Below are 25,916 nucleotides of genomic sequence, written 5' to 3'. Positions count from 1 at the left end.
GAAGGATGAAAGTATCTTAGAACTTAAATTTTTTAAACAAGAATTTATGTTGGTAGTTGAGTGTGTTGTATTAAAAAGAACATATATATGTTTCTATTTATTATGATATATTTTAATAGAATGAGACAAATTAAAGAATGGAAGATATCTGTGTAATTTCTTTTAAAATTAATGATTTTTAACCCATGAAAACTTCAAACAAATACATCACTATATTGGTGAGAGAGATGGTAACAGCTTTCATTTATATATAAACGATGAAGTAATCATTATTATTTCTTTAACAAATATTGAAACAAAATAGTGTTCCTCCAAAACTTACATTCAAAGTATTTTTTTTTATATAGATAAAGTACAAAGTTGGAAGTGTATATATTATTGAAACTTTTGTAAAGGTCCATGGAAATGATATCTATTTTCTTTTCTTTTTGAAAAAAAGGAAGAAAAATACTGTATTTGACAACAGCTAGAATTCCATATTCTTGTATCTTTATAAACCCCATAAACAAAGTCCTATGTTAGGTTGGATGATCCATTATAATTGAAATAATTGAAATACAATTTACTAAATTGTTACTTTTTTTTCTAAAAAAAATAATTTAAATAATATTAAATTTAATGTACTAAAATGATATACCGTGATATTTTGTTATATTAAAACTTAATTTGGGTAAATACCGTCGAGAAAATTTGAAATTTTTTTAAATATATATATATATAAAATGGAAAATTTTTTAGATTCAAAAGATGATGACGGTATTGTGGTACTTTAATTTTAAATGTCATCATAAGAATCATGTGAATCAAATTACAGAAAGAGATTTAGTAGCTTTCTAATTTTATATGTTTTAAGTAACAAATACTTATTAATTAATGATTTTTATTTCAATGATGCTAATCATAGTCATAAGTCGATAACGTCGACTTCCTTAGAGTTAAGAGCGGTCTAAAACAATTTTAAAAAGGCGATTATATTGAAAACTAAAGACATATAATACTTTTTATTTAAAATTTTATAATATTAATTGAAATTTCAATTAATTTTGTTTAATCCAAATTATTTGATAAAAGTATGATAAAATAATTGAAAGAAAAAAAAGAATAAATTAGAAATTGAAAACAAATACTGGCCACTAATTTTCATAAAATTTTAAATTTGTTCAAAGTTCAATTAAACTTAATGCAAATATTTTTTAAAAAAATTATTATTTTGTTTAGGATTTGTTTAATTGATTCATCCATCTACTAGAAGTAAAAAACATTATTTAAGTATTAAGATAATGAATGTGGGAATCAAAATAAATAAAAGAGAAAAAAGAGAAAAATACTAATTTTTTTGTTTATTGTTATTTATTTCATAATAATAAAAAGAGAGAAAAAAATGGAATAATAAGAAGACCCTATCCGGTGAAACGGGTGGGGTTGACACCAACATAGGATTGGAAGTTCACAATCACACGTGCTGACGACTTATTGCCATCACTCTAACTTTCCTACTACAAAATTCAAACCACAAGACACAGCCTAATGTATAATTAATTGAACCAATGAATCAAATAATTTTAAAAAGAGGCAAAAAAAATCTCATTTTTTGTTGTTGTTGTTGTTGTTGCTGTTCCTTTTATGATTTCTATGTCTTGTTGCTGTCGCCGGCGGCCACCTTTTCCGCCGCCTGAAATTTCTCTTTACCATTCATTGTCATCTTCAAACAGTGTAGTGTTGTTGTATAGTTTCAATATCCAATCCCTTTAGTTTCACCACCGATTCCACATGTCCTTTCAATGTATGAAGCTCCCTCAACCTTCAAAATACATCACAACCAATTACAACCTCAACGAAAATGTCATTACAGAAGATCAAACACACTAGAGTTTTTGGTTGTTGAGATTTACCTAGCGACTTCAGCGCGCTTCTTGGCTTGCTCCGCGATTTCGGACAGCTCCCTGTAGTTGGTTTTGTCATTGAAGAGTTCGGATGTTTCAGGAGGCTGTAGGCCATGGAGGGTACGTTGCGCTGCAGCCCATTGAGCCTCCCTCTCTCCAATGCCATAATCCTTCTTTGATGTGAAAGCAGTCTGAAATGGCAGCAGGAATGAGAATGTGAGATAATAGGCCAGCAGGAACAAGTAAAAGATTATCCATGTTTGTTTTCAAATTATGTGCTGTACCCTATTTTGGATCATGTTATTCCAAGCCTTTCCACTCAAAGCATATCTAGTGGCAAACTTGAGAACGTCCAGAGGAATGTAGAAGATTACGCTGTAAATCCAGATAACTCCTGCCCATCCCCACCCAATTCCTTTCATTTCAGCGAATCCCCAGTTGGCGTACACAGCGATCAAGGTAGCCACCTAAACAGAATTGAATTATTATTTAGTTTTAAGATGTATAATGGGGTTGCTTATATGATTTTATCTATTTGTATATGTTTATTGTGAGTGTTGTTACCAGTTGTGCTACGAAGAAAGCGAACACTAAGAGCAGACCAGGGCGTTCGACAAATGACCAGCTTCGAGATCTTGTCACAAAGATGAGCGCTTGACTTACTGTACTGACTTGAAGATATACAGCTGCTGTGAGCTCACCATCATTTCCTCTAATAGAATGTACACCAAATTTGTCCTGAACAACAGAAATCTATGAATACAGAAGCACAAACAATTGTATTTTGTAGCTAAAAGCAATCGTAAATGTAGTCTTTTAGTACCGAAAAGAAATCAGTAGCGTTAGCTATCCAGAAGAAAACAACGGTCATAACCGCTAAGTATGATCCCAAGACAACGCCAGTTGCAAAGATCTCACGGAGCTTCCATGAATCAGGAAGAGGAGAGGGTTTTACTCTATCTTTAGAGATGGTCATGATGGTACCATCATTGAGAATGGCTATGATCAAAACCATGAAAGGGGAGAAGTCAAATTTCCAAATGAGTGCAATTAGCATAAAGCCAAGTACAATACGGATGGTGATTGAGACTGCATAAATGGTGTAGTTTTTCATTCTTTGGAAAATGGCTCTGCTTGTTAAAACAGCGCTTATGATTACGCTCAATCCTGGCTCTGTCAAGACTATATCAGAAGCGCCTCTTGCAGCATCAGTTGCATCAGCAACTGCAATTCCTATGTCTGCTTTCTTCAAAGCTGGAGCATCATTCACACCATCTCCTGTCATTCCACAAATATGCTTCCTCTCTTGAAGCCTCCTCACAATTTCATATTTGTGTTCTGTATTTAACATCAACAACATCATCCATTTAGTGTAAAAGCAAAGGCACAAACAGAATTGTGCTATTAAGAAAGTTAAAACTCACCAGGGAAGACTCCTGCAAATCCGTCAGCTTTCTCAATAAGCTCATCAACAGGCAAAGAAGCAATTGACTCATCCTTGCTTTGTCCAAGAAGTGAGGAAGATGGGTACATGTTCGTGCCCATTCCAAGTCTACGCCCTGTTTCTTTTCCAATGGCCAATTGATCCCCAGTGATCATCTTAACGTTGACACCGAGATTGAGTGCCCTTCTAATTGTCTCTGCACTGTCATGCCTTGGGGGATCAAAGAGAGGCAACAGACCAACAAATTGCCATGGTCCTCCAGCACTCTCTTTGGTTTTCTCTGGAACAGTTTGTCGGCAAACAGCGAGTGAACGAAGACCACGATCTGCGAATTTGTCGATGATTGAATGAGCCTTCTTCTTGATATCTTCTCGGAGGTCGCAAAGTTCGATAATCTGCTCTGGTGCTCCTTTGCTAACTCGATGCCAGCTGCCATCATTGTCAATAAATGTAATAGCTGTACGCTTGTCAACTGGGTTGAAGGGCAAGAAATGGACTTCTTTAATGCCTTCCCTGGCCTGTAAGGTAACCATAGAGTAATCAGATAATGTTTGTTAAGGAAATATTTGAAATAGAGTTAAAAGAATACCTCCTTAGGATCACCAAGCATCCCAACAATGCAAGCATCAATAGCATCTTGATTCTCAACCCTGGAAGCTCTAGCTCCAAGCAAAACCAAATTATCTTTGTCTACATCTCTTACAAACACCTGAATATACAATTCCATGAGTATTATTTTCATTCACTACTTCCATAATATCTTTTATTAATGTGTGTAATGTACTGACCTCAATCATGGATTTATCAACGGTCAGCTTGTTGAGAGTTAGTGTTCCTGTCTTATCACTGCAAAGTACGTCCATCCCAGCCATCTCTTCAATGGCGGTCATTCTCTTCGTAATAGCACCTTGTTGGGATAGCCTATGAGAACCAATAGCCATTGTAACTGACAACACTGTTGGCATGGCAATTGGAATCCCTCCAATGAGAAGCACCAAAAGATTGTTAATCCCATCTCTATATCTACGATGTTGAATTGGATACATCACTACGATCTCTATCACCATCCCCATGGCGATCGAGCAAATACAGAAGTTTCCAATGGCAGTCAAAACCTGAGAATTCAGTAGTTATCATCAGTTTCAACATTATCATCGTAACTCTAAAAGAGAATGTGAAAGTTGGCATCATTACCTTTTGGAAGTGTCCCACTTGATTTGTGCTATCAACCAAATGAGCAGCCTTCCCAAAAAAGGTATGAACACCAGTGGCAATTACAACAGCCTCGATTTCACCTTGCTTGACAGTGGAACCAGAAAACACTTCATCACCAGAGCTCCTAGTAACCGGCAAAGACTCACCAGTAAGTGCTGACTGATCAATCTTCAGAGGATCACCTTCCAACAAACGAGCATCAGCTGGAATAATATCTCCCAACTTAACGCTGATAACATCGCCTGGTACTAAGATTGCAGCCTCTTCTTCACACCATCTTCCATCACGAAGAACCTTCCATCAAATAAACAAATCAGTAAAACTACTAAAAGACCAACCAACAATCACCTTCTTTTTCTTGAATCATGAACTTACCTTGGTTTTTGGTGCAAGTCCTGCCATAAGTGCGGCTGCAGCATTGCCTGCATTGTTTTCCTCTATAAAACTAATTGTTGAATTGATAATAAGCAATGCAGTAATCCCCACGAAATCTTGCCAGTCCGGTGGTTGTCCCTATATTCCATAATTCAAATGATCACATTAGAATCTCATTTGAAAAACAGAGGAAAACAGAAACAGAGACAGAGAGATAAACGTTACCCCTCCATTGGCAAGAACTATTGCCATAATAGCTGCAGCTTCCATAACCCATGAAAGTGGATTCCACATAAAGCCCAAAAACTTAAGAAATTTACTTTCCTGCAATTTGTGAAAAAGTTCGAAACGTTAGAACAAAAAACCCATAAAGGTGAAGAAATTTTGTGTTTGGTTTCATTAATTTTGAACTCACTTTTTTCTCTTCAAGCTTATTTGGGCCAAAGAGTTGGAGCCTCTGACGCCCCTCCTCTGAGGACAAACCCTCTCGGGAGCATTTCAGCTGTTCAAACACTTCCTCAACGGGAATACGCTCCTATAAATCATTCAACAACTGAAAATTTTCAAAAACCACAAGAATCGAAAACAGAAAAAAAAAAAAAAAACCCGTAAAGAAAATGAGAATCATCAACTTACAAGATCAATGTTCTCATTCTTGATCTCTTGCAAACTGATATCCGTCATTCTGAGAAATGTATAGATGGATAAATATAAATATTAAAAAAAAAAGAAAAAAAAGTAAATGGGTATTTCGAGAAAACAGTATATATATATATATTTTTCAATTTTCAATTGTAATGAGTGAAGCGCCTTCAGGTTCCTTCAAAATCGGGTTCGGCGAGGGGAAAAATGGTAAAATATTTTTTTGGTTTTTCTTGTTATGTTGTAGTGAAGAGAAGAATGATGGTTTTATAGTGAAGTTATGTGATGGGAATGAACGAAGGAGCGAGAGTTATGGTTTTCCTATAAGCTCGGTCGTCGGAAGGGAGTGTAGTACCGCCATTACTGCAACTTTCTGTTTTCCTTCCCCTTCATTCTTGCGCCATCTGTTGCTATTGGAAGGGATGATAACTGTTTTACGTTTATGCCCCTCCTCCTTTTTTTTTTTTTTTTTGTATTTTCAAAAACAAAATTATCTAATTTTATTATTAATTCTACAAAATATATAATTAATTCAAAGTATATATTACTCAATTTGTTTTATTTTGAAATAAGATATGATTTTCATTGCATGTAACTTATGATATATTACTACATTTAAAGATTAAAAAAAACTATATTCACTATATTAATTAACGTATCAAATATGAAATATATCACTTTTTAAAATATCAATTAATGTATTAATAGTATATCATCATAGGGTAAATAGAGTTAATAAACAAAACTATAGTTGACATGAGATGTAGTCTAAATTATGTTAATTAGTATCCATAATTTAAAATGATTTAATTTTTGTTTAAAATCTTTGATGAATATTAAAATTGATTTATGAAAATTTTGAAATCATGGATATGTAATTGATAATTTGGAAAACATTTAAAATATGCATTAACACAATCTAAAAAAGTTAAATTTTCGAAGTTAAATTACAAAATTTTCTCGATTCTTAATTTTCAAAGAACAGAGTGTATCTTCAACAATTTGATTGAAGTGCTATTTGGGTTAAACGTCCAAGTGTTAATTTGTGTGAGATTGAGTAAATTGATTTTTTCAATTGAAAAAGACTTTGCAAGTTTATTGCATGGATTGTTGATTTGTGAACTTCAATCAGCCATACTGATTATCTGAGGCTGCTGACATTTTGCCTTGGTCAGACTCACTTAGGTTCTCATTTGAGTGCTTGGAATCATTCTCATCCGAAAATATTTGTTGTGGTATGATTCAACACAACAATTGTCTATAATTTTAGTTGTCGTGGTATCCCACATTGTTGCGGCTAGTGGGATTTTTCAGATTGATGGGGATGAAAAAGGAGAAAAAAAATCTCATGAAATTGATTTTTTATACAGGATCGCATCTGGTCGTGTGATTGATAATTTGAATGCTTTGGATCATACATACAAAATTCAATCAAGTCTTGCTGTAAGCTTGCCATATGAGAATATATAAAGCATTCTTTACAACGGAAGGGTCTGTTATGTTACAGTTTCACGTTGGAACGTGTTCTATTTGTACCTGGTTTTACAATGCAATTTAATATAAATGTCACAATTCTAGGATTCTGATTGGCACCAGTGAACAAAAGGATGAACTTTATCATTTACGAAGAATACCTTTATTGCATGTAGTAAAGGTGGCATATAGGAGATTGGGTCATCCATTAGATAGAGTGGTAAAGTTAGTTCCTGCCATTTATTCTGGTTCTGTAAAAAAATATCAAATATAATAATGCACGTGTCACTTGTCCTCTAGCTAAACAAACCTGTGATACTTTTCTCATTAGTGATAGCAAAGTTAGTCACATATTTGACCTAGCTCATTCAAAGTTGAGAGAAATTTGGTAGAGTAAGAACATGTGTGTGAGACAATCTATCTTTCAAAAGAGAAACTTTTTGGGTTAGGAATTGGTCCATAAAATTGTTATCTTTAACGAACTTCCTATAAAAAGTGCAAGAGGAAAGAAGCTTTGTAGTTCTTTTGCGGTTGTAGGTTGATCAGAACCAATTTTTGATTGCCTTGTTCTTGCTTGAGTCTACCAATATTCCAAATTTGGAACACTTCTTAATTATATTGATGCTGTGAGTTGGTTATCCAAGTGTTGAGTTAAGCTAGGTATTCTTCAAGAATAATGAAAGAATGAACAGGAAGACGAGCAAAATACTTGAATGATCACACATATTTGATCCTTCTCTTGAGGTAATTTTATGATGAACAAATAACGGGTAAAGTTACTCCATGCATGGTGTCATTCTTGAATGTTATTTGATTCTTCTCTTGAGGTAGTTTTAGCTCAATTCGTTTTACAAGTTAGGATCTTCAACTAATTGAGATTTAATATAAATACTTTGGAATGATTTATCAATCTTCCTCATGTTGTAATCTTCTGTTTTCAAAACTCTCTTTATAAAGAAAAACCTCTCTGATCTTGCATAGTGGACACGTAACTTTAAGCTGAACCACTTAAACACTGTCTCAATCTTCTTTAATGCGCTTCAATTCCATCTAGCTCTTTGTTGATCAAAAACTTCAATCTCATTCTCGAGTTGCATGCTACAAGTAAACATAAAGAAACTAAGGTAAGAGATCAGATCATTATCATAAGTTCATTTTGCATAAAAGAACTAATTAAAGGGAGGAACTGCATAATAAAGGCACATGTCCTTCGGTTAACAACACATGAAGCCGATGAGAAATTGATGATGGTAGAAGCAGATCGATGAAGAAGAAAAAGTTGATGAGAAGCAAGTAAGGATATGAATATATCCACGATCAAGTCATGAAAAATTGAGGGCATATTCACAGTATATTTAAAATAAAAATGAAAGTTGATCTCTTATGTTACCTATATATTCTTTTACTATTAATATAAATAATTTGGCAAATTTGCTCCCTATAAAAAATTCTCCAATTTTCATTTGGAAGAAGAAATATATTTAAGGATCATTGTTTCAAATTTAAGGATTAAATTAAAAGAGATTGCATGCAAATATAGTTATTTAAAAATGCAAAGAAATGGTGAGCGTAGGATACGAAAATTTAGTTCTTGGATTTAGAAATTGTTTAGTTTAGTGTATGAACCTATCAATGGGATGATAAGGAATTATTACACCTTTAATTTGAAAGCTTGATAAGATTGATTTCTACCCAATGACTAATTAATTGTTTCTTTTAGAATTCAACTTGGTTGTACTATTTCAATAAGTTAGATAAAAGAGAATCTATATTATTTCAATGAATCTAAAAAAATTGATCAATCACTTTCAAAATTATTTTTTTCGATCTTTACTAAAAGTAAAATTGTTGATCATCTAACACCTAATGACGTTATATTGAATTTATATAGAACTATTTTTTTTTCACATTCAATATTTTATAAGATAAAAAACAATATTGTATGCAACTCATTAATTTTGTTTTAAAATAATAACTATAATTATTTTTTACAATTACAAATAATAGATTTTTTCAAAAAACCTTACATCATTATTGAAGTTTATGGATCGGTATTAATTCTTAAAGCAATTAATGACAATGAGAAATTTTAGAATTATACAATTTTGTTTTATAGAGAATTATAAAAGTTTGAGGGTTATTTACTTGTAATTAGAAAATTCTTGATGGTAATACAATTGTGAGGAAGTCACAGTTATTTATCTAATTATAGTATTAATATATTATAAATTAACTTAAACTTTAGTGTAATGTTAGAAAAAGTACCATTTTTCAAAACTCAAGAGACTCAAGCCAGATATGAGATTTTATGCCTTTATGTTAAAAGAGTTAAATAGGCATAGAAAAGAGATAAAAAAACAAATTCTCTTAAATTAACTTAATATGAACTTAAGAATAAAGTTGATTCAAATTTAAAAATGCATAATGTCACATATATAATTAAACATAAAGAGAAAAAGAAAAATCATGTTATTTTTATCAAATTAGACATTGATATTGATAGGATAGTGAACTTTTAAGTTCTTCTAGAATAATTTAGTCCTATCATCATTAATACAATATAGAGTGTGGAAAGAAAGTAAATAGGAGATGGAAATTTAAGAAAGGCAAAGAGGATCAAAATGATGAGTTATCACTATCTATTCTATATGATTCACATGAACACAAATTTCAAACTCATGATTGAACCAAAACCCATTTATATATATATATATATATATATATATATATATATTAATAGTTGGATTCGAGCATGTATTGTTTGTCATTCTCTTTTTCATTTTCTTTTACCTTCAATTTATATTATATAATATCATAACATGATACAGTGATCTTTTTAATGAATGAAATAGGGTGAAGATCAATTAGATGTAAAAGTAATTTGTACGTACCCATTAGTTTTGTTAAACTATGAATTGCTATTAATTAATTTTATCATATTGACGTTTTATGTTTAATAAATTTTGGTCATGTTTGATAGTCTCAAGAATCTTTTAACGAAAAATTTGAATATAATTTTTTTTTTTTTTTTTTTGTAAATTAATAGTAATAACTTAAAAAATTAATCATGATTTGAAGAAGAGGAAAAGGATTGGAGTATAAAATTTGTAATGGGGGACACAATCAATTTCACTACATGTACATAGCATCATTACTTTTATGAGCTTCCTAAGGGAGGGAGAAAATTTATTTATGAAAGAAAAAGCATATATTATTACATAAATATAAAAATGGGGAGACAATCATTAAGCAAGAATATATATATATAATAAAGTGGGTCTTAATTTGTTGGAATTTGTATGCTAATCATATTGATGGATTATTCCATTATACATGCATAAGCTTATTAATTTATTTTACTTAATTAATTATTATTTAATTTAAATGATCAACCATTTAATCTAGATATTAACTTTGGAGTTATATGTAGTAATAATTAAAGATCGGATTCGATAACGACTTTACTATTCTTATTTATTTATTTTTGAGTATTTGTGTTGCTCTTTAACTTGTAATAAATATTTTAAAAATTATTACCAAGATTTTTTTCATAGAATATTTCTTTTTATTATTGTTTTTATTTTAAAGAAAAAGATTTAGTTTATTACGAGGAGGGAAAGAGAATAAAGAAAAGGAAAAATTAATTTCTGAACGCTCCTCGTTTAGTTGGCTATCTAATTATTCGAAGAAAGCTCGAAAGCCTAGGGCATAATATAACCTAAATCAACTTCATAATGATCAAGTAATTAGAATATCAACGTTCAAATTCTCTAACTTTTACTTTCTTGTATTCTTTGACTTAGCATCAAAATATATGTGCAATAAGCATTACATCAAATATGTAATTTTTTTTTATAAGTCACATTTTTTCGTCTAAAAATAAACTTACTTTAAATTTAAATATTATAATATATTTTTAATTAAACTTAACACTAAAGGGCAATGGTTTTCAAATATGAATGTGGTTTGCTAAAAATCACAATGATTAATATAATTTCACTTTCAAAACATTCTCATTTTTGTTTTCTCACTTGCTTTTTTTTTTTCTTCTCATCTTGATAAGGGACTTGACAGGCTTATTTATTTATTTTTATTTTATCACTTTCATCTTATATATATTTTCCATTTTTAACATCACTTTTGACCCACATACTCATTCTACCTATCTCTATTATTTCCACTTTTTTTTTTTCCTTTTTATGTGGGTTGCCATCAAGTGCTTCATAAAATTCTATTTTGTTAACACATTATTAAAGTTTTTTTTCAATTTCTTGAATTTTTTTCCCCAATAATTGACCTTAATTAGTATAGCTCAACTATGTATTTTTATTAAAAATAAATAAAGTTTCTTGAATGAAAAAAAAAACTTTTGAAAGTATATAACAATAAAATTCAAGAACCATGCATGCTTGAGTTTACAAAATTGAACATTAGAAAACAAAGGTAATGTAATATCAAAACGTCTTTTTCTCTATAAATATTTTATATATTGAATAATTTGTTTATAATCAAGACTTTAATTACTACTTTTTTTTTCTTTCAATATTTTAAAAATACTATTGTTGAAATGCTGCAATTTTATTTATAAAATGACAAAATAGTTTATAAATAAAGTATTATTTTTGATTCATTAACTTAGCTTGTTAGGGATTTAACATATATATATATATATGAAAGTTTATTTGTCATATTCTTCTAGACAAACAAACATATATTGTATAGTCTAAATCAAGCCTTCATTAGTCTCATTCCTACTTTATTAATTTTGTCTTTCTTTCTTTTTCTTTTTCCTTTTTCCTTTTTCGTTTTATTCTCCTCTTTCTCTATTCTCTTAAACTTCTTTTCATAGTTTTCCTTCTTTTACTTTTTTTCCCTTCACATGATCCAAGGTTGTAGCCGGATCATGTACTTGTCAAATAAAACAATTCTTTCTTTTGACTCTTTTTTATTGATGTTCTTTCTTAAAAAATTGTATGAACTAAGAATTTTCTACTTAAATGTTAACACATTATGTAGAGTGATATTTGATATATTGTATAGTGATTTCCTATCAACTATTATTACTTAAGTAACGCCTATGGCATGGAAAGAATATTATAAAAGTAGTGTTAAGTAAATAAATATCAAAATAAAGTACTAGTATAAGAATTTTTTTTGTGATTATTTTAACTTTTAAAGTGCTACGTTTAATTGTAATTTATCTATAAAAGAATTTAATATACTTTTAAGTAAAGTAGTATTGTTCAATTTTCACCTTCCAATAAGAGGTTAAATATTTGATTTTGTTAATGTGATTGAACTCGAATTAAAAAGAAAAAGAGCATCGAATTTATTTCACAAATAATGTAATCTAATTATTTGTAGAACCAAAATGATGATGATTATTATTATTATTAGGGCAAAACTCAAAGGACCCAAGATCAAGCAACTCTTGAATCATTTGCTCCACGTGCTCATCTTCAAGCCGGCGCACCTCCTCAACCTCCCGGCTCGGGACCCATCTGGCCGCTTTCTCTGGCCAGTGACCGCCGTCGAGTTTGGTGGCCGGGCTTTGAGTTGGGTCGGCGGATTTCCGGACGGCGAATTGGGCTTTGGTCATTTGGAGGGAAGCCATTCGACATCTTTGCAACTTCTCGATCGATGTCGGAGTTAGAAGCTTGGACGAGAGCGGTGCCGACGAGGGATGATGTGATGCGCTGTGATTGGTAGAGAGATTGTTGGGAGTACAACACATAATCGTGGCTGCTTCGTCATATGCTCTGGCGGCGTCTTCGGCCGTTTCGAAAGTTCCCAGCCATATCCTTGTCTTCCTGATTCGTTTACAATTCAATAATAATTTTAACATTAATTTTGTTTCAAACAGATTCAGTTTTATTTCAAAAATATTATTTGGATACATCTTATCTTACGTTACATTCATCATGTTTTTCAACCTATTCAAATATTTAATATATACATAGAACAATACTTAGTCCATCCAAATCTGCACTTGTCTCTACCATCTTCTTCGATTATCAAAGAAATAACAGTATTAAAGAAGTATATTTTTTCATAGAAAGAAAACTGTGGTTCTTTAAATATAGAAAACGAGTCACAAACTGTTGAGAAGCTAAAACAAAATTTTCTACATATATATCATAAGAATAACCCAACTGATGAATATGAAATTGTGACACAAAATGAAGTGATTATGGAGAAAGTGATTTTAATATGTGTGAGAGAGAGGGAGAGAGAGATGCAGCATACAGTATAGGATGACGAATCTCAGAGACCCAAGAGCCCCAATGCCTTTGACGGACTCCTCTATAGCGTTGTTGAGGTCTTCCCATTTTACTAAAGTTAAATATACACACAAATCAGAGAATAATAGTGCAAATATATAGCAATGTTTTTCTCTTTGCCCTTTCCATCCCCCTCTGCATGCCCCTACCAAATCATCATTTTAATTACCATTCTTTCCTTTTGCCTTTTGCTTTTTTTTTTTTTTTAATTATATATGATTAATATATTTGAGTGCAACTGATCAGTCTACATCTTTCTTGATGCATATATTTCTTTAATTACTAAAAGAACTATAAGTTTTTTAAATAAAGAAAAGTTTGTTTTTTAAATAAAGAAAAGTTTTATACGTTTTTTAAATAAAGAAAAGTTTACCACTATTGAGTACTTGAGTGAGAGTGTACAAAGATAAGTGAAACTCGAAATTTGTAATTATTTAAAGAATATTTAAGTGTATTTTAATCAACATCTCACATCTTTACGAGAAATGCACGTGTCTAATCATGGACAAATTTTAGAAAAAAAAGCTATATTTGTTTGGAAGTTGATTACTTTTGTTATTAGTTTATTTTGGTGATTAAATGTGTATTGGAATATTTTTTATTTTACTTTTTGAATTATGTACTATCTTCCTAAATTTTGCTTATAAACAATGTTTTATGGCTACTATTGCTATTGGATTCTAAATGATGTTGATGGTACTTACAAATAGATTTAGTACTTATAGATATTTTTTTTATGTGAAACATGAATTTAGTACGTATAGATATATTTTTTTTTAAAGTGAAACATGAAATTTTTTGACAATTATTTTGTATGTGCATGACTTTCGTACATATTTTAAATTAGAGTAATGATTAGGATGCACTTATCTATATGCTTTCCATCTCTCAACCACTAAGATTAAAAGGAAATTTTAATATCTAGTTGAATATATATAGAAAACCCCTATATGCTCTCCATCTCTCCACCACTAAAAACCTAACATAATTTTAGTCTCAATATTTTGAGAAGTGTAACAATTTAGATTTTAACTTTTAGTACCTATGACAACACAATTTATCCTAAATTTTCTTTGTCAAAGCTAAGTATCGACTGCTATGGTATAACGACTCTTGAAGAAATGTTAATATAGCAGAAGTGTTTATAAAAAATATAGTTTTTTTATCATCAGTTTCTACTATGCAGAAAGTGAATATATTGATGATAATATGGGAATTTGAGGGTGTAGGTAGTATACTTAATTTATTTGTAATGTTTTTTATACATCGATCTCTCTCTCTATATATATACTTATTTATTAGGAGAAATTGATCAAATTATAAATTCCAAACGGCACAGCTGCTTTGGCCTTGTTTGCTATATGTTGAATCTCTATCTCTATCTCACAAACACAATTATGTGCTTTCTTTAAGCTTCCAATTTTGACTTTATATTGGTGTATGTTACCTTCGTGTGTAGCAAAGCATGCATGATATTATGGGGTTACCCTACTGTCACTGTTATATATTGGAAAATATATAGCAAAAGCATAATTATATGTAATTTAGCATAACATGATCAAATTTTTTAAATCACTAAAGGTACCCCAAATCAAAATCCTTTAACCTAGGAGTTATTTTCTGCACACAAAAAAAATAAATCATATCAATCAAAGTGATCGAACAAATAATCTATATTTGAATAGTAAAGATATTAATCATCTAATAAAATAAATGGACTAAAAACAAGAATATTTTCAAATATAGCGAAATTAATCAAAATATTTATAAATATAGAAAAATATCACAGCTTATTTGTAATATAATGCGATAGAATACTATTTGTATCTAACATGATGTAACTAATAGACACGTATAGTAGTAGTCTAAGATAGACAATTATATTTTTGCTATAATTATAAATATTTTAAACAATTTTCTCATTGTCTTTCAAAACAAGTGATAAAAACTCGTTTAAACTAGTAGGAATAGTAATAATTGAAAGAATAAGAATAAAAACTAAAAGGGAATTAACGAAAAACAATTAGGTCACATTTACCCCGGTGGCTGAAACATAATAGATCAACAAGAATAAAATAAAATTCTCTAATTTAATTACATTTTCAGTTGTTTACTTGTGCCTTATGCAATTGTACTGACACATGGGGTTTACATCCAAATCTGTAATGAAATAACGTAATCCGATTGATGAGTTGATTGTATTCAATTCGATTGTCCTTGAAAATTAATGTTAACGTTACAATTGTCAATATTATTACTGTTACAACCGATTTTTTTCACTTTTGACATTTTTACTACCTACCTGTCATAGGTACTGCTTGACCCTCAGAAATAGAGGTAAAAGCAGTAGAAAGTTTTGCAAAATTTATAATTTTAACAATCCAATTACATCTCAAGCTGATTGTCATTAATCCATAAAATATGAAATTGTACTATAGTAACACTAAATTTCATTTTAGTTTGGAAAACCAAACCTAATGTTATACATATAAAAGAAATATTCTTGATACATCCAAGATGCACTCATCATCTTCCCACTTAAACATATTTCGAAAAAAAAAATATCGATCATTTTGGCGAGATGAAAATTGAAAAAGATGGCTAGGTGTGTTTAAATACACATCAATATTTTCTATGAACTACATGGATTGTGATAAATAACATTAGAACAAATAAAACTCATTAAGTTAAAATTTAGGTAATCTTTTATCCAAATTAACTACAATTCACAATCGGATTATATTTGAGAATTACAACCCATTCTGATCATGTAAGGATAAATAAGGTTCGTAGGTAGTAAGGAATTGTGACTAGCAGCACCCTGATCTCTCCATATTGGTTTAGCCAAACTGCATTGGACCTCATAAACCTTTAAAAAGTTAATCTTGAAATTGAGTTAATTATTAAATTACAAACTAAAGTAGAACAATTCCAAAGGGGGCATTGGGAGGATCAAGTCGATATGGGCTAAAACCCAAAAGAATTTGGATTTGGCATGGGGCATATGTTGCTTCCATGCCTCAACCCCAATAGTGTCAAAGGGAAAACCAATCCTATATGAGAAGTATCTAAATCCAACACTTCTATATATATATTTATGAATTTAATCACAATGATATGTTTTCATTATTACAATTATATATTTATTTACCGATTTTTTTTTAAATGTCTTTCTTTATGCTAAATGTGATCCAACGTTCTCGGTATTCTTAAGCATTTTCTACTTTGATAATAGAACTCAAAAACACAATTCCAACTCATTCTAATAAAAAAAAAAAGGACAAATATCCATAATTTATACCTTTAAACCTTTTCAACTTATATCGATCTAAGTCTTAATTGTAAGTTTAAATTGATACACTAACGAAAGTTTATGTTTTGAATTGATACAAACCCCAAAATTTATAGTTTAAATTAATGTTTTTTCAAATAAAAAATTGCGGCGAGAAGATTTAAAAGACAAATCTTATGTAGTAACGACATGACACATATAGACTAATCGTGTGAGAACATAATCAAATCAATTGAATGACTCAAATCGTGACACGACTCTGTCTAATTTATTCTTTTTAAATTAAAAGACAGTTTTAGAAAATAAATTAAAAAATATAAAAATTTGATCAATGGTCCTTAACAATATCATGAAAAAATTGCAAATATAGCAAAATTTATCAAAATACAGCACTGATAGATCATAAGAGTCTATTAGATCATGAACTATGTTGCAAATATTGATCTATCACTAATAGATCATTAGAGTCTATTAGAGATAAGTTTATCACGGATAAATCATAAGAATTTATTAGCGATGAACTTTACCATTTACCATAACTTTGTTGTTCTTATTATTAGAAAAGTGATTGTAAATGACATACTAGTGAAAAATATTTATACTAACATTTCAAATTATAACGATAAAAGTCTCTATCAATAATTGTTAATGCAATATCTTGAAAACTTTGTTATTATTTTATAAATATTTTAATTTATTTTGCTATATTTAAAAATAATATTTTATTTTTTAGAATATTATTTAAAGTTCAAATTTCGACTTAAATCTCACATTCCATTCTATTTTCAAGTACATCTTTTTTATCCTAATTTTTTTATAAAATCTCTCTTATATTCTTAATCGTTCATTACTAGTAAAAGCAACTAATAATGATTTAAACGATAATGAACAGAATCTCTCATTCTTGATTTGATTTGAACAAGAAAGCTTTTAGAAACTCTTTATATTATTAAGATTTTTGAAAATTTGAGTTTTTAAAAATTAGGATTAAGAATTCTCATTCGAAACTGATGTTAAAATATTCTTTAACATTTTTTTTAATAATTTAAAGATATTATTGCAACTTTAAAAACACGAACTATTCTTAGAACAAATGACAAAGTTAAACGACGTTTTCTATGATCTAACCTTCCTAATATCACTTTCATAATCATTAACTAATTTTAATAAATGAGTGGAGATGAGTGATGGAAATTATAAAGTTGATTGATAACAACCCCTGTAATATGTTTAAATTTCATCTAAAGTTATAATCATTTTAATAGTACTCTCTCTTCTTGTCCATACCTATCTTTTATCTGCTCCTTTTGCCAGTGGGGACTAACCAAAGCACCTAAACAATTTTATAGTGCAATTAGAAAAAGGAAAAAAAGACACTAGTTGGTGTAAAGAATCTTGTCACTCCTACTAAAACAACAAAATGAAAACAAAACAAAAAAATAGTCTATACATCCAAAGAGGAGAACCACCAGGTTGGATACAGTTTGAAGCCACTTACAATATGTGTATATATATAAATATATATCCAAACATAAAATGGAACCCCCAAAAAAAGAGTCTAAAAAGGGAACCACAAATCATACAATCTCAGCTGCACTCATAAAACAATGCTTGAGAATCAATAAGCCATTACCACCCTGACATGCTTTTGTAAAGGACAGCCAGAGCTAACATGAAACTTGAGAACTACTGTATTAACCAACCCACAACTTCCCAAGATAAAAATGATAAAAGAAAAAAAGAAAAAACAGAAAGCTGTCTGAAACTTCTTTCTAAGCTAGTAGACTTACTATTCTCATGTGGGGTTTTGTGTTGAATTCTCTTTCACCTTCTCTTTTGAATCCTGTTCTTCTGATATGAAGTCTGAGCTATCTTCACCAGCTTGTGTTTCTGTAGTTTGTTTAGCTACTTGATGGCTCTTGAACAGTTCATCGCCTTCTAATTTCGCTAGCTTTTCTTTTGATTCTCCTTTTAGTAGTTCAACCACCTCGAGCATGGTTGGTCGTTTCTCTGGTCGTGCATGGGAACAACAGAGCGCAACGAGGATGACTCTCTTTAGCTCTTCTGCATTGTAGTCTCCATTTAGCTTTGGGTCTGCAAGCTCCTCGAAATTTTTCTCAACTACAATCGGTAGTGCCCAATCTATGATTGTGCGTTTCATTGTTGCACTTAATTTCTCAAGAGGCTTCTTGCCGGTGGAAAGCTCAAGCAGGAGAATGCCAAAGCTGTATACATCACAACTCTCTGATGCCTTACCTAACATGGCATATTCAGGAGCAAGGTATCCGAGTGTGCCCTTGACTCTTGTAGTTACATGTGTTGCCCCATCGGGGATGAGTTTTGCAAATCCGAAGTCAGCTACACGAGCTTGGAAGTCAGGATCCAGCAAAACATTGCTAGCTTTGATGTCTCGATGAATGATATGTGGGGTTGCTTGATGGTGAAGATAACTGAACCAAACAAAATTCAGAGTGATCAAAATGCGTAAGAGAATGCCAAGATGAAATAAAGATGTGTTTACTTACGCAATTCCCTCGGCAGACCCAATAGCGATTTTCATACGACGTTTCCAATCAAGGTGACATTCCGATGAGTGATGTCCATGTAGATGGGAGAGTAGACTTAGATTGGGCATGTAGTCATACACGATCAAGCGCTCTTGCCCTTCAGCACAGTAACCACGTAAACTTAAAAGATTCTTGTGCCTAACTCGGGCCAGTATCTCAACTTCCACAGAGAATTCCATGTCTGCCTTGTTGCTCCAGACCTTCAACCTCTTAACTGCAATCTGCAAAAACATTCCGTTTAGATTTCAGAATAGGTTGCTGTTTCTGAGATTCAAAATTACAAATAACATTAATATGTTCAGATGAGACCAAAACTCAAAGTTCTGACATGGTATTAACTCCTTAAAGCGCTGAAGCTACAATATATTGTCAATCCTAGCCTCAACAAATCTAAAATTCAAATCTTTAGGAATGCTAAATTATTCTTATTTTTTTCAAATTGTGTGAAGAGTTGACTTCCACGTACCTCGACTTCTGAGAATCCTCTAATACTACTACATTTGTTTTCCAAAGAAACTTGTAGGATATCAAATCCTAGGTAGGTGGTCACTTATCACCATACTTTAACCCAATTTCTATAAGCCCTTTGTTATTTTCATGGACCTTAATGACACTAGGCTAACCATGGGTGGTTACCCTTTATATTGGCATTCGCCCAAATCTCGCAACCCTTCTGCACGTAGCCCCCAAAAATTCCAAATTGGCCAGAGACGGAAGTGAGCACATTTCCTTATATACTACCATTTAACCATGTAAACACTTCCATGAAGACCATCAGATCAGATCAAGTTTACAATAGTCAGCTATTATTACTAAATACAATACATTTTCTGTGGAATATGAAAGAATAGTTCATAGATCATAGGGCAGTGATTTTGTTTGGGTTTATAACAATTCAATATGAAAAGCTTCGAATGGTTTTTAGACATTCTTGTAAATCGGAACATTCTGCTGGCATGTTAAGGTAGCTAAACAGAACAAGAGAAGAATCTTAATGATAAAAGCCATACCAAACAGCCCTGGTCACCGTCCTTTCACAATCATGTGATTAACACTTCAAAATTTTCACATGATACATGAAGTTTCAAGGAAGTGTAAACTTTCACTCTTGAACTCAAAAGATTGTAGTACATTCAGTAGTTTATTCGCCACAGGAAAGATCTTAACTTCATCAGCTTACTTGTAGTTTACAGCTAATAAAACACGTAATTAAATGGAGCTAAAATGACTCTAACCAAGAATGGTGGCATAGTTTCCTTGAAACACGTTGAAGAATAATATACCAAATCTTAATAAATCTATGTCACATCAATTGATAAGATAAACTATGATAAGTTAGGCATCCTTTAATCATCATTAAGAAAATAATTACTAGAGTTTGAAAATTAAGAAAAGCTAACGCATTGATTACTTGTGATCCATCCCACAGCTGTCCCCAGTAAACGCTACCAAATCCTCCTTCTCCAAGCTTGTTATCATAATTAAAATTATTTGTAGCCGAGTGTAATTCTTTCAACGAAAAGACCCTCCATGTTTGCTGTTTCTTCCCTCTTTCTTTCCTGCAGAATAGAACAGTCAACAAACAAAAACAAACCTCCCAGAAAGTTGCAAAATTTTTCCATCATTTGAGTAAGGATCATAACGCAGTATTAGAATCAGATCAACAAAAAGAAGTAGAGTTCACGAAAAATTCTTATGTCATCCAAAATTCAACTTCTACATCCAAAACCCATCTCTCTTCCCTCCAAAGACACCAGGCCCGCAAACTGCTCGGTAAAAGTCCCGTTTGAAGTTCAAACAATATCTCACAAATTCAAAGTCAGACCCGGGCTAAGAATTGGAACAACCCAAATACAATACTCAAAAGATTTACAGAAAACAAAAGATATCAAGCCCAACCCAGAAGCTAAATCCTTCAGAAAACCAAAAGGGGGCAGAGAAAAAGAAGTAAGAAGGACAACCGAGAGAGGAAAACATAAAACCAAATACATAAACGAAGTAAATCAAAAGAGTTAAAGTGAGTTAGTCCAAACGTACCGATCCAAACCAATTCCACAGCAGGAGAAGGGGCGAAAGGCCATGAAAACAGAGGCAAATCAGAGGGAAGTTAATGTGTAGAAAAAAACAAAGGTGGGTGTTGCTTAATTAGCTTACACAGAGTTAACTATATGTTACAGAAAGAAGAAGAGAGAGATGCGAAGCGTAAAGGGATGGAGGAAGAAACAAACATTTGAAAAAAAGAAGAGAAAGGGAATGGGTTTGGTTTGGTTTGATTGGGTTTTGATTTTGGGTGTGTAAAAAAGTTGAAAAAAAAAAAAAAAAAGAGAGGAAGTTGGACGAATGTTGGGCTTTGTCTGAGAAGAGAGAGGCGATTGAGAGCGTTTTGAAGAGAAAGAGAGAGAAATGGCGTCGTCCCCCCCCCAATAGTCTTCTTCACGCCTCCATGTCTGACTCTATCTCTCTTTTTTTATTAGTAATTTTAAAATTCAAATATTCCAGCTGTGTACAAATTCCCAACCGAAACGACTCGGGAGAGCAATTTTATTTCTTTAACAAATAATCTGATGGGAATTGGGAACCCCCTTTTTCCTTTTAAAAAAATAAACAAAATTTCAGCTAATTAGGTTTTCTCAACTTCTTTAGGGTTCTTATTAACTCATTTTGGGTCTCATTTGCAGCCTTATTATTCAGGTATTTGAGAGACCAAACAGCAATAGTAGAAGTTTTGGTTGTTCTTTAAAAATAGTAGAAGAGAAAATTATGGTGGATCCCCACGGGAGGTTGAATATGGTCACCATTTTCAAAAGTTGTACGAATAAGTTGTGAGATGAGGAGCAAATGTGAATGTATTTGAGAGCTAAAGTTGAAGAAGATTGGCTTTCATTCGTGGTACCTCCATTCCCATATGCAAAACAAGCCAATAAGATGAAGTTAAAATGAAGAGTTTTATTCTTTAGGTTAGAGGGATTTTATCTTAGTCTCCCTCCATTTTAGCTTTAGGTCAGAGGATTCTAAGCTTTATTCTTTTAACATATATCTCTACATATTTGGCTTGCTTTATGTTCATATAATTATGTTTCTTTGTGATTTTTTTGTCAAATTAGACAAAGTTATTGCATGTGATTCATCCTCATAAATTAAGATAATGAGCATACTAAGTAGATTAAATTGACAACTTAATCATGTATATGTGTATGGTCTTTCATCTATGCTATGCATGTTGTAGTTATCCATTAATTGTAATGAAAGCATGGTTACTTTGAGTAGCAAATAATACATTTTAGTTATAGCTTTAGTTCAACTTCTAACGCTTTCAGTGTCAATCAATAGCAAAAGGCAACGAATTAAACCAATGAATGGAAGTGTGTTGGGTCATATTTGACCGACTTAATCTAATGTTCTAATCAGTTTATGAGACTTAATCTAATGTTCTAATCAGTTTATGAGTTTCATGTGATTAGCTAAGTAAGGTATGCATGACAATACCTAGTTAATTTAGGAATCGAAATTCGCATTTAGTTATCCTTAAATATCTATCCAACATTTTCAAGCAGTCGATTAGACTTGATAATCAGTTAACTCACGAACTTTATATGATAAACCAATGAATTAATCAATATATAGACCCACAATCTCTTAATTGACAAATACATAATCTCATGTTTCGTTTTCTTTTTTGGTCAATCTGTATTTTGCTTTCCTACATTTTGTTTTCCTATCGACCAGAACCCAAAAACTCATTGTATTAATACTTTTCTAAGACGACTTATTTAGGTCAAAGAGATTTTATCATAGTCTCCCTATGGTTTGACTCGACCTTGCTACTAGGACTGCTACTTAATTGAAGTTCACGATCGAAGATTGTGAATTCTATTTGATTGATTAAATACTTTCAACAACACCTTTTTTACATCGGTTGTAAACATACAATCAAGTATAAGTACAATTTTAGATTCTATAATTTTTTTTTCTTCCATGAGTAATAATAGATTTTATTAACATTTAATTTCATCTTCATATATACCAATCATACAAAAGAGTAATAGTTAGATGCATTCCCGACATCACCTATATTTATGCATTTTTTTCTCACCACTCACATAAAAATATATCAAAATATTCTAATAAAAAAGAAAAATCAAAATTTATTGCATGACAAGTTAGGATGGAATAATTCAAAGCTAGGGTAAAATAAATATATTTATGAACATTAACCAAGAAAGAATAGGGTTTTAATTAATATATATATGTCATAATTTATTTTTCTTAAACCCAATCAAGATCATTAGCACACTAATTGCTAAAGTATACTTAAATTTAATTATAACAAAACTACTTCAAAACTTTAAAACAAGTTTGATGATGATGACCTGAAAACTATTCATATGATATATAGATTTGAAGTATTTATTGAAAACCATTGTAAACTTTTAAAAGAATTAAATATCACTACTTCTTTAAAAAAGAAAAAAAGAAAAGAGTGTATTGGTATATATAGTTTGTAATGAAGAGTATGATAGTATATGTGAAGAGTACTTTGATTTGCATCTAATTATTGAAGTCAATGACGTAGTTGGTGACTTTGGAAAGAAATGTTTAGGGTAAATATTTAGTCATTGATTTAATCTATATCTTTTATATGACAATGATGTTCTATGATTATTATTTTATATATAAGCTCAATCATGTATTGTATGCCCCCACTTTTCTACCTCTCTCATCTTAACATCTATTAAATAAAATAGTATATCTCAAAACGTGCATGATAACGATTTTATCCTTTTATTATTATATCACCATAAACATAAATAATATCGATCTCTTTCGATCTATCGTAGTTTATTAAATATAGATGATGGTATTTTGTTATGTTTGAAAATATACACATTTTAGTTTGTGACCCATATGTTTAATTTATATATCTAGTTTATTTAGAATTCAAAACAAAAAGAAATGAGGGTTTTTTACAACATTTTTTGTAATAAAAAAAGAGTCTAAAATGCATCGAAAAAGTTTTTGTGACGATAAATTAATAATTTTTCTCCTTACTTTAATTTGTTTCAACACACCTTGAAAAATGATGTCTCTATTACAACCTATCTCATGCTTACTAAACAATCGTTAAAAACAACGATGGAGATAGCTATGGATCTTTTCCAATAATGGTTTAAAAATTGTTGGAAAAAGTCTTTTCTCCTAATGTTTTTAAAGTCTATCGTGAGAAATTTTTATTAGAAGAGACGATATTTCTTATAGTGTAGTCTATTAAATTTGAAAGATGATCGTTTTATTTACCTCGTAAGCTTACTTTAAACCATTTTTCAAATCTCATGTACCAAAACAAATATAACTTTTAAAATCCTATAGATCAAACAGTCGACATTGATTTCAAACAATAAAGATTAAAAAGTGTATTTTTGTCATTATTATTATTATTATTTATGTTGTTATCATGATAAAATATTAATAGTCTATGTCAAGATTCTAGTAATTAACCATTTAAATCTTTAGAAATTTGGATTATAATTTTTCATTTTTTAAGTCTACATATAGATGTCATAATTATTTAGAAATTATTGAAACTTTACTTGCAAATATATAATGAATCCTACTCTATGAAAAAAAATAAAAAAGTTATTGTTTGATGAAAAAGTTCATATATAGTTCGCAACACATGATACAATAATTTATATTTTCATCTCTACTCTACCAATAATAAAGAGTGGATGTGTTGCTTCATGAATTAGCAACATATACACTAAAGACATAAAGAAAATATTGATGGAAAAATAAGCAAAAGAAGAAAGATTAGGACATGATGGAAAATACAATGAACACAACAATCATATATAGAAAATATGATTGAATTAACTAAATAGATTATAGATTATTCTCTAAGTGGTTAGTAATGTTAGCCATTCAAGTCCCTGTTCATGGCCAATTTACTCTTTTTTTTTTTTTTTTCCTTTTTTGTTTGGTGATCTTGTAAGGAAATATTTGCTAATCTTCTATAAATTATTGTTTAAAATGAAAAGAAAAATCTAACAATATAGTAATTACAATAGATATCCATATAAGTAAATTTAGAAGATTCTTTCTTCGTCTATGAATCATATTTAAATGAAAAAATAAACTCTTCTCTTTGTGGCTTAAATTTTTCTAAATAAAGTTCTATATTTGTGTAAATAATTTGAAACTATCACTATCTAACGAATTCTAAATTCTCTTGACACTCAAAAATAAATCAAGCATGTGATAATTAAACATCATTTAAATTTTGTAAAATAAAATATTTAATTACAAAATTAGTTCCTATTTTTTAAACCACCAATTCAATTCAAAAGTTTAATAACGACTAATGAAGGAAAATTTAAATATGTATCATCTTGCACTATATTGATTTGAATTTTAAATTTTAATTTTTATAATACGATAGAACTTCACAAATAATTCACGTGACTCGATAAAATCCTTATACATAATTCCAATCGTGTGGTTCATTCCAAATACTTTCTAAATCCAACATTTTTTTTTTAATGTAAAATTAACAACAACCAATATAACTTTTCCTTTTCATGAAAAGTTGGATTCTCATTTAAAGTGTTCTTATAGTTAAGAAAAAGAAAAGAAAAAAGATATATGTGTGGATGAGTTTGAATGTTTTAAGTTTGATAAATGTAAACAAAAGAAGAAAACCATTAATGATTGGAATGATGAAATGGCATAAAGTTGTATTGAATGATT

The 25,916-nt window shown here is 30.5% G+C and overlaps 3 protein-coding genes across 4 annotated transcripts; all 3 read right to left on the bottom strand.

Moving 5' to 3' along the window:
* Positions 1-1,316: 1,316 nt before the first annotated feature.
* LOC101212751 (ATPase 9, plasma membrane-type) lies at positions 1,317-5,965 on the bottom strand. Its single transcript, XM_004152144.3, has 13 exons — positions 5,554-5,965; positions 5,333-5,452; positions 5,143-5,241; positions 4,918-5,055; positions 4,522-4,836; positions 4,116-4,442; positions 3,917-4,036; positions 3,308-3,845; positions 2,707-3,221; positions 2,448-2,621; positions 2,168-2,350; positions 1,893-2,074; positions 1,317-1,801 (listed from the first exon to the last, which is right to left on the bottom strand). Exons 1-13 carry the CDS (start codon positions 5,599-5,601, stop codon positions 1,705-1,707), a joined length of 2,856 nt encoding a protein of 951 aa, XP_004152192.1. The 5' UTR covers positions 5,602-5,965; the 3' UTR covers positions 1,317-1,704.
* A 6,372-nt stretch (positions 5,966-12,337) lies between these two features.
* LOC101207788 (ethylene-responsive transcription factor ERF003) lies at positions 12,338-13,438 on the bottom strand. The gene is made up of 2 exons (XM_031884599.1): positions 13,279-13,438; positions 12,338-12,842 (listed from the first exon to the last, which is right to left on the bottom strand). Exons 1-2 carry the CDS (start codon positions 13,359-13,361, stop codon positions 12,383-12,385), a joined length of 543 nt encoding a protein of 180 aa, XP_031740459.1. The 5' UTR covers positions 13,362-13,438; the 3' UTR covers positions 12,338-12,382.
* Positions 13,439-17,790: 4,352 nt separating this feature from the next.
* On the bottom strand, positions 17,791-21,615 carry LOC101212993 (PTI1-like tyrosine-protein kinase At3g15890). Of its 2 annotated transcripts, XM_031884534.1 has the most exons (5): positions 21,210-21,615; positions 20,584-20,731; positions 19,131-19,393; positions 18,396-19,055; positions 17,791-17,938 (listed from the first exon to the last, which is right to left on the bottom strand). In XM_031884534.1, the coding sequence occupies exons 1-4, from the start codon at positions 21,251-21,253 to the stop codon at positions 18,401-18,403; spliced, it is 1,110 nt and encodes a 369-aa protein (XP_031740394.1). In that variant the 5' UTR covers positions 21,254-21,615; the 3' UTR covers positions 17,791-17,938; positions 18,396-18,400. The 2 variants fall into 2 exon arrangements, with proteins under 2 accessions (XP_031740394.1, XP_004152193.1); XM_004152145.3 differs by lacking the exon at positions 17,791-17,938 and having other exon boundaries at positions 18,027-19,055; positions 21,210-21,614.
* Between the last annotated feature and the right edge of the window lie 4,301 nt (positions 21,616-25,916).

The sequence above is a fragment of the Cucumis sativus genome, chromosome 4, assembly GCF_000004075.3.
Source record: "Cucumis sativus cultivar 9930 chromosome 4, Cucumber_9930_V3, whole genome shotgun sequence".
NCBI classification, from domain to species: domain Eukaryota; kingdom Viridiplantae; phylum Streptophyta; class Magnoliopsida; order Cucurbitales; family Cucurbitaceae; genus Cucumis; species Cucumis sativus.
This window is presented reverse-complemented; position numbering and strand designations above follow the sequence as displayed.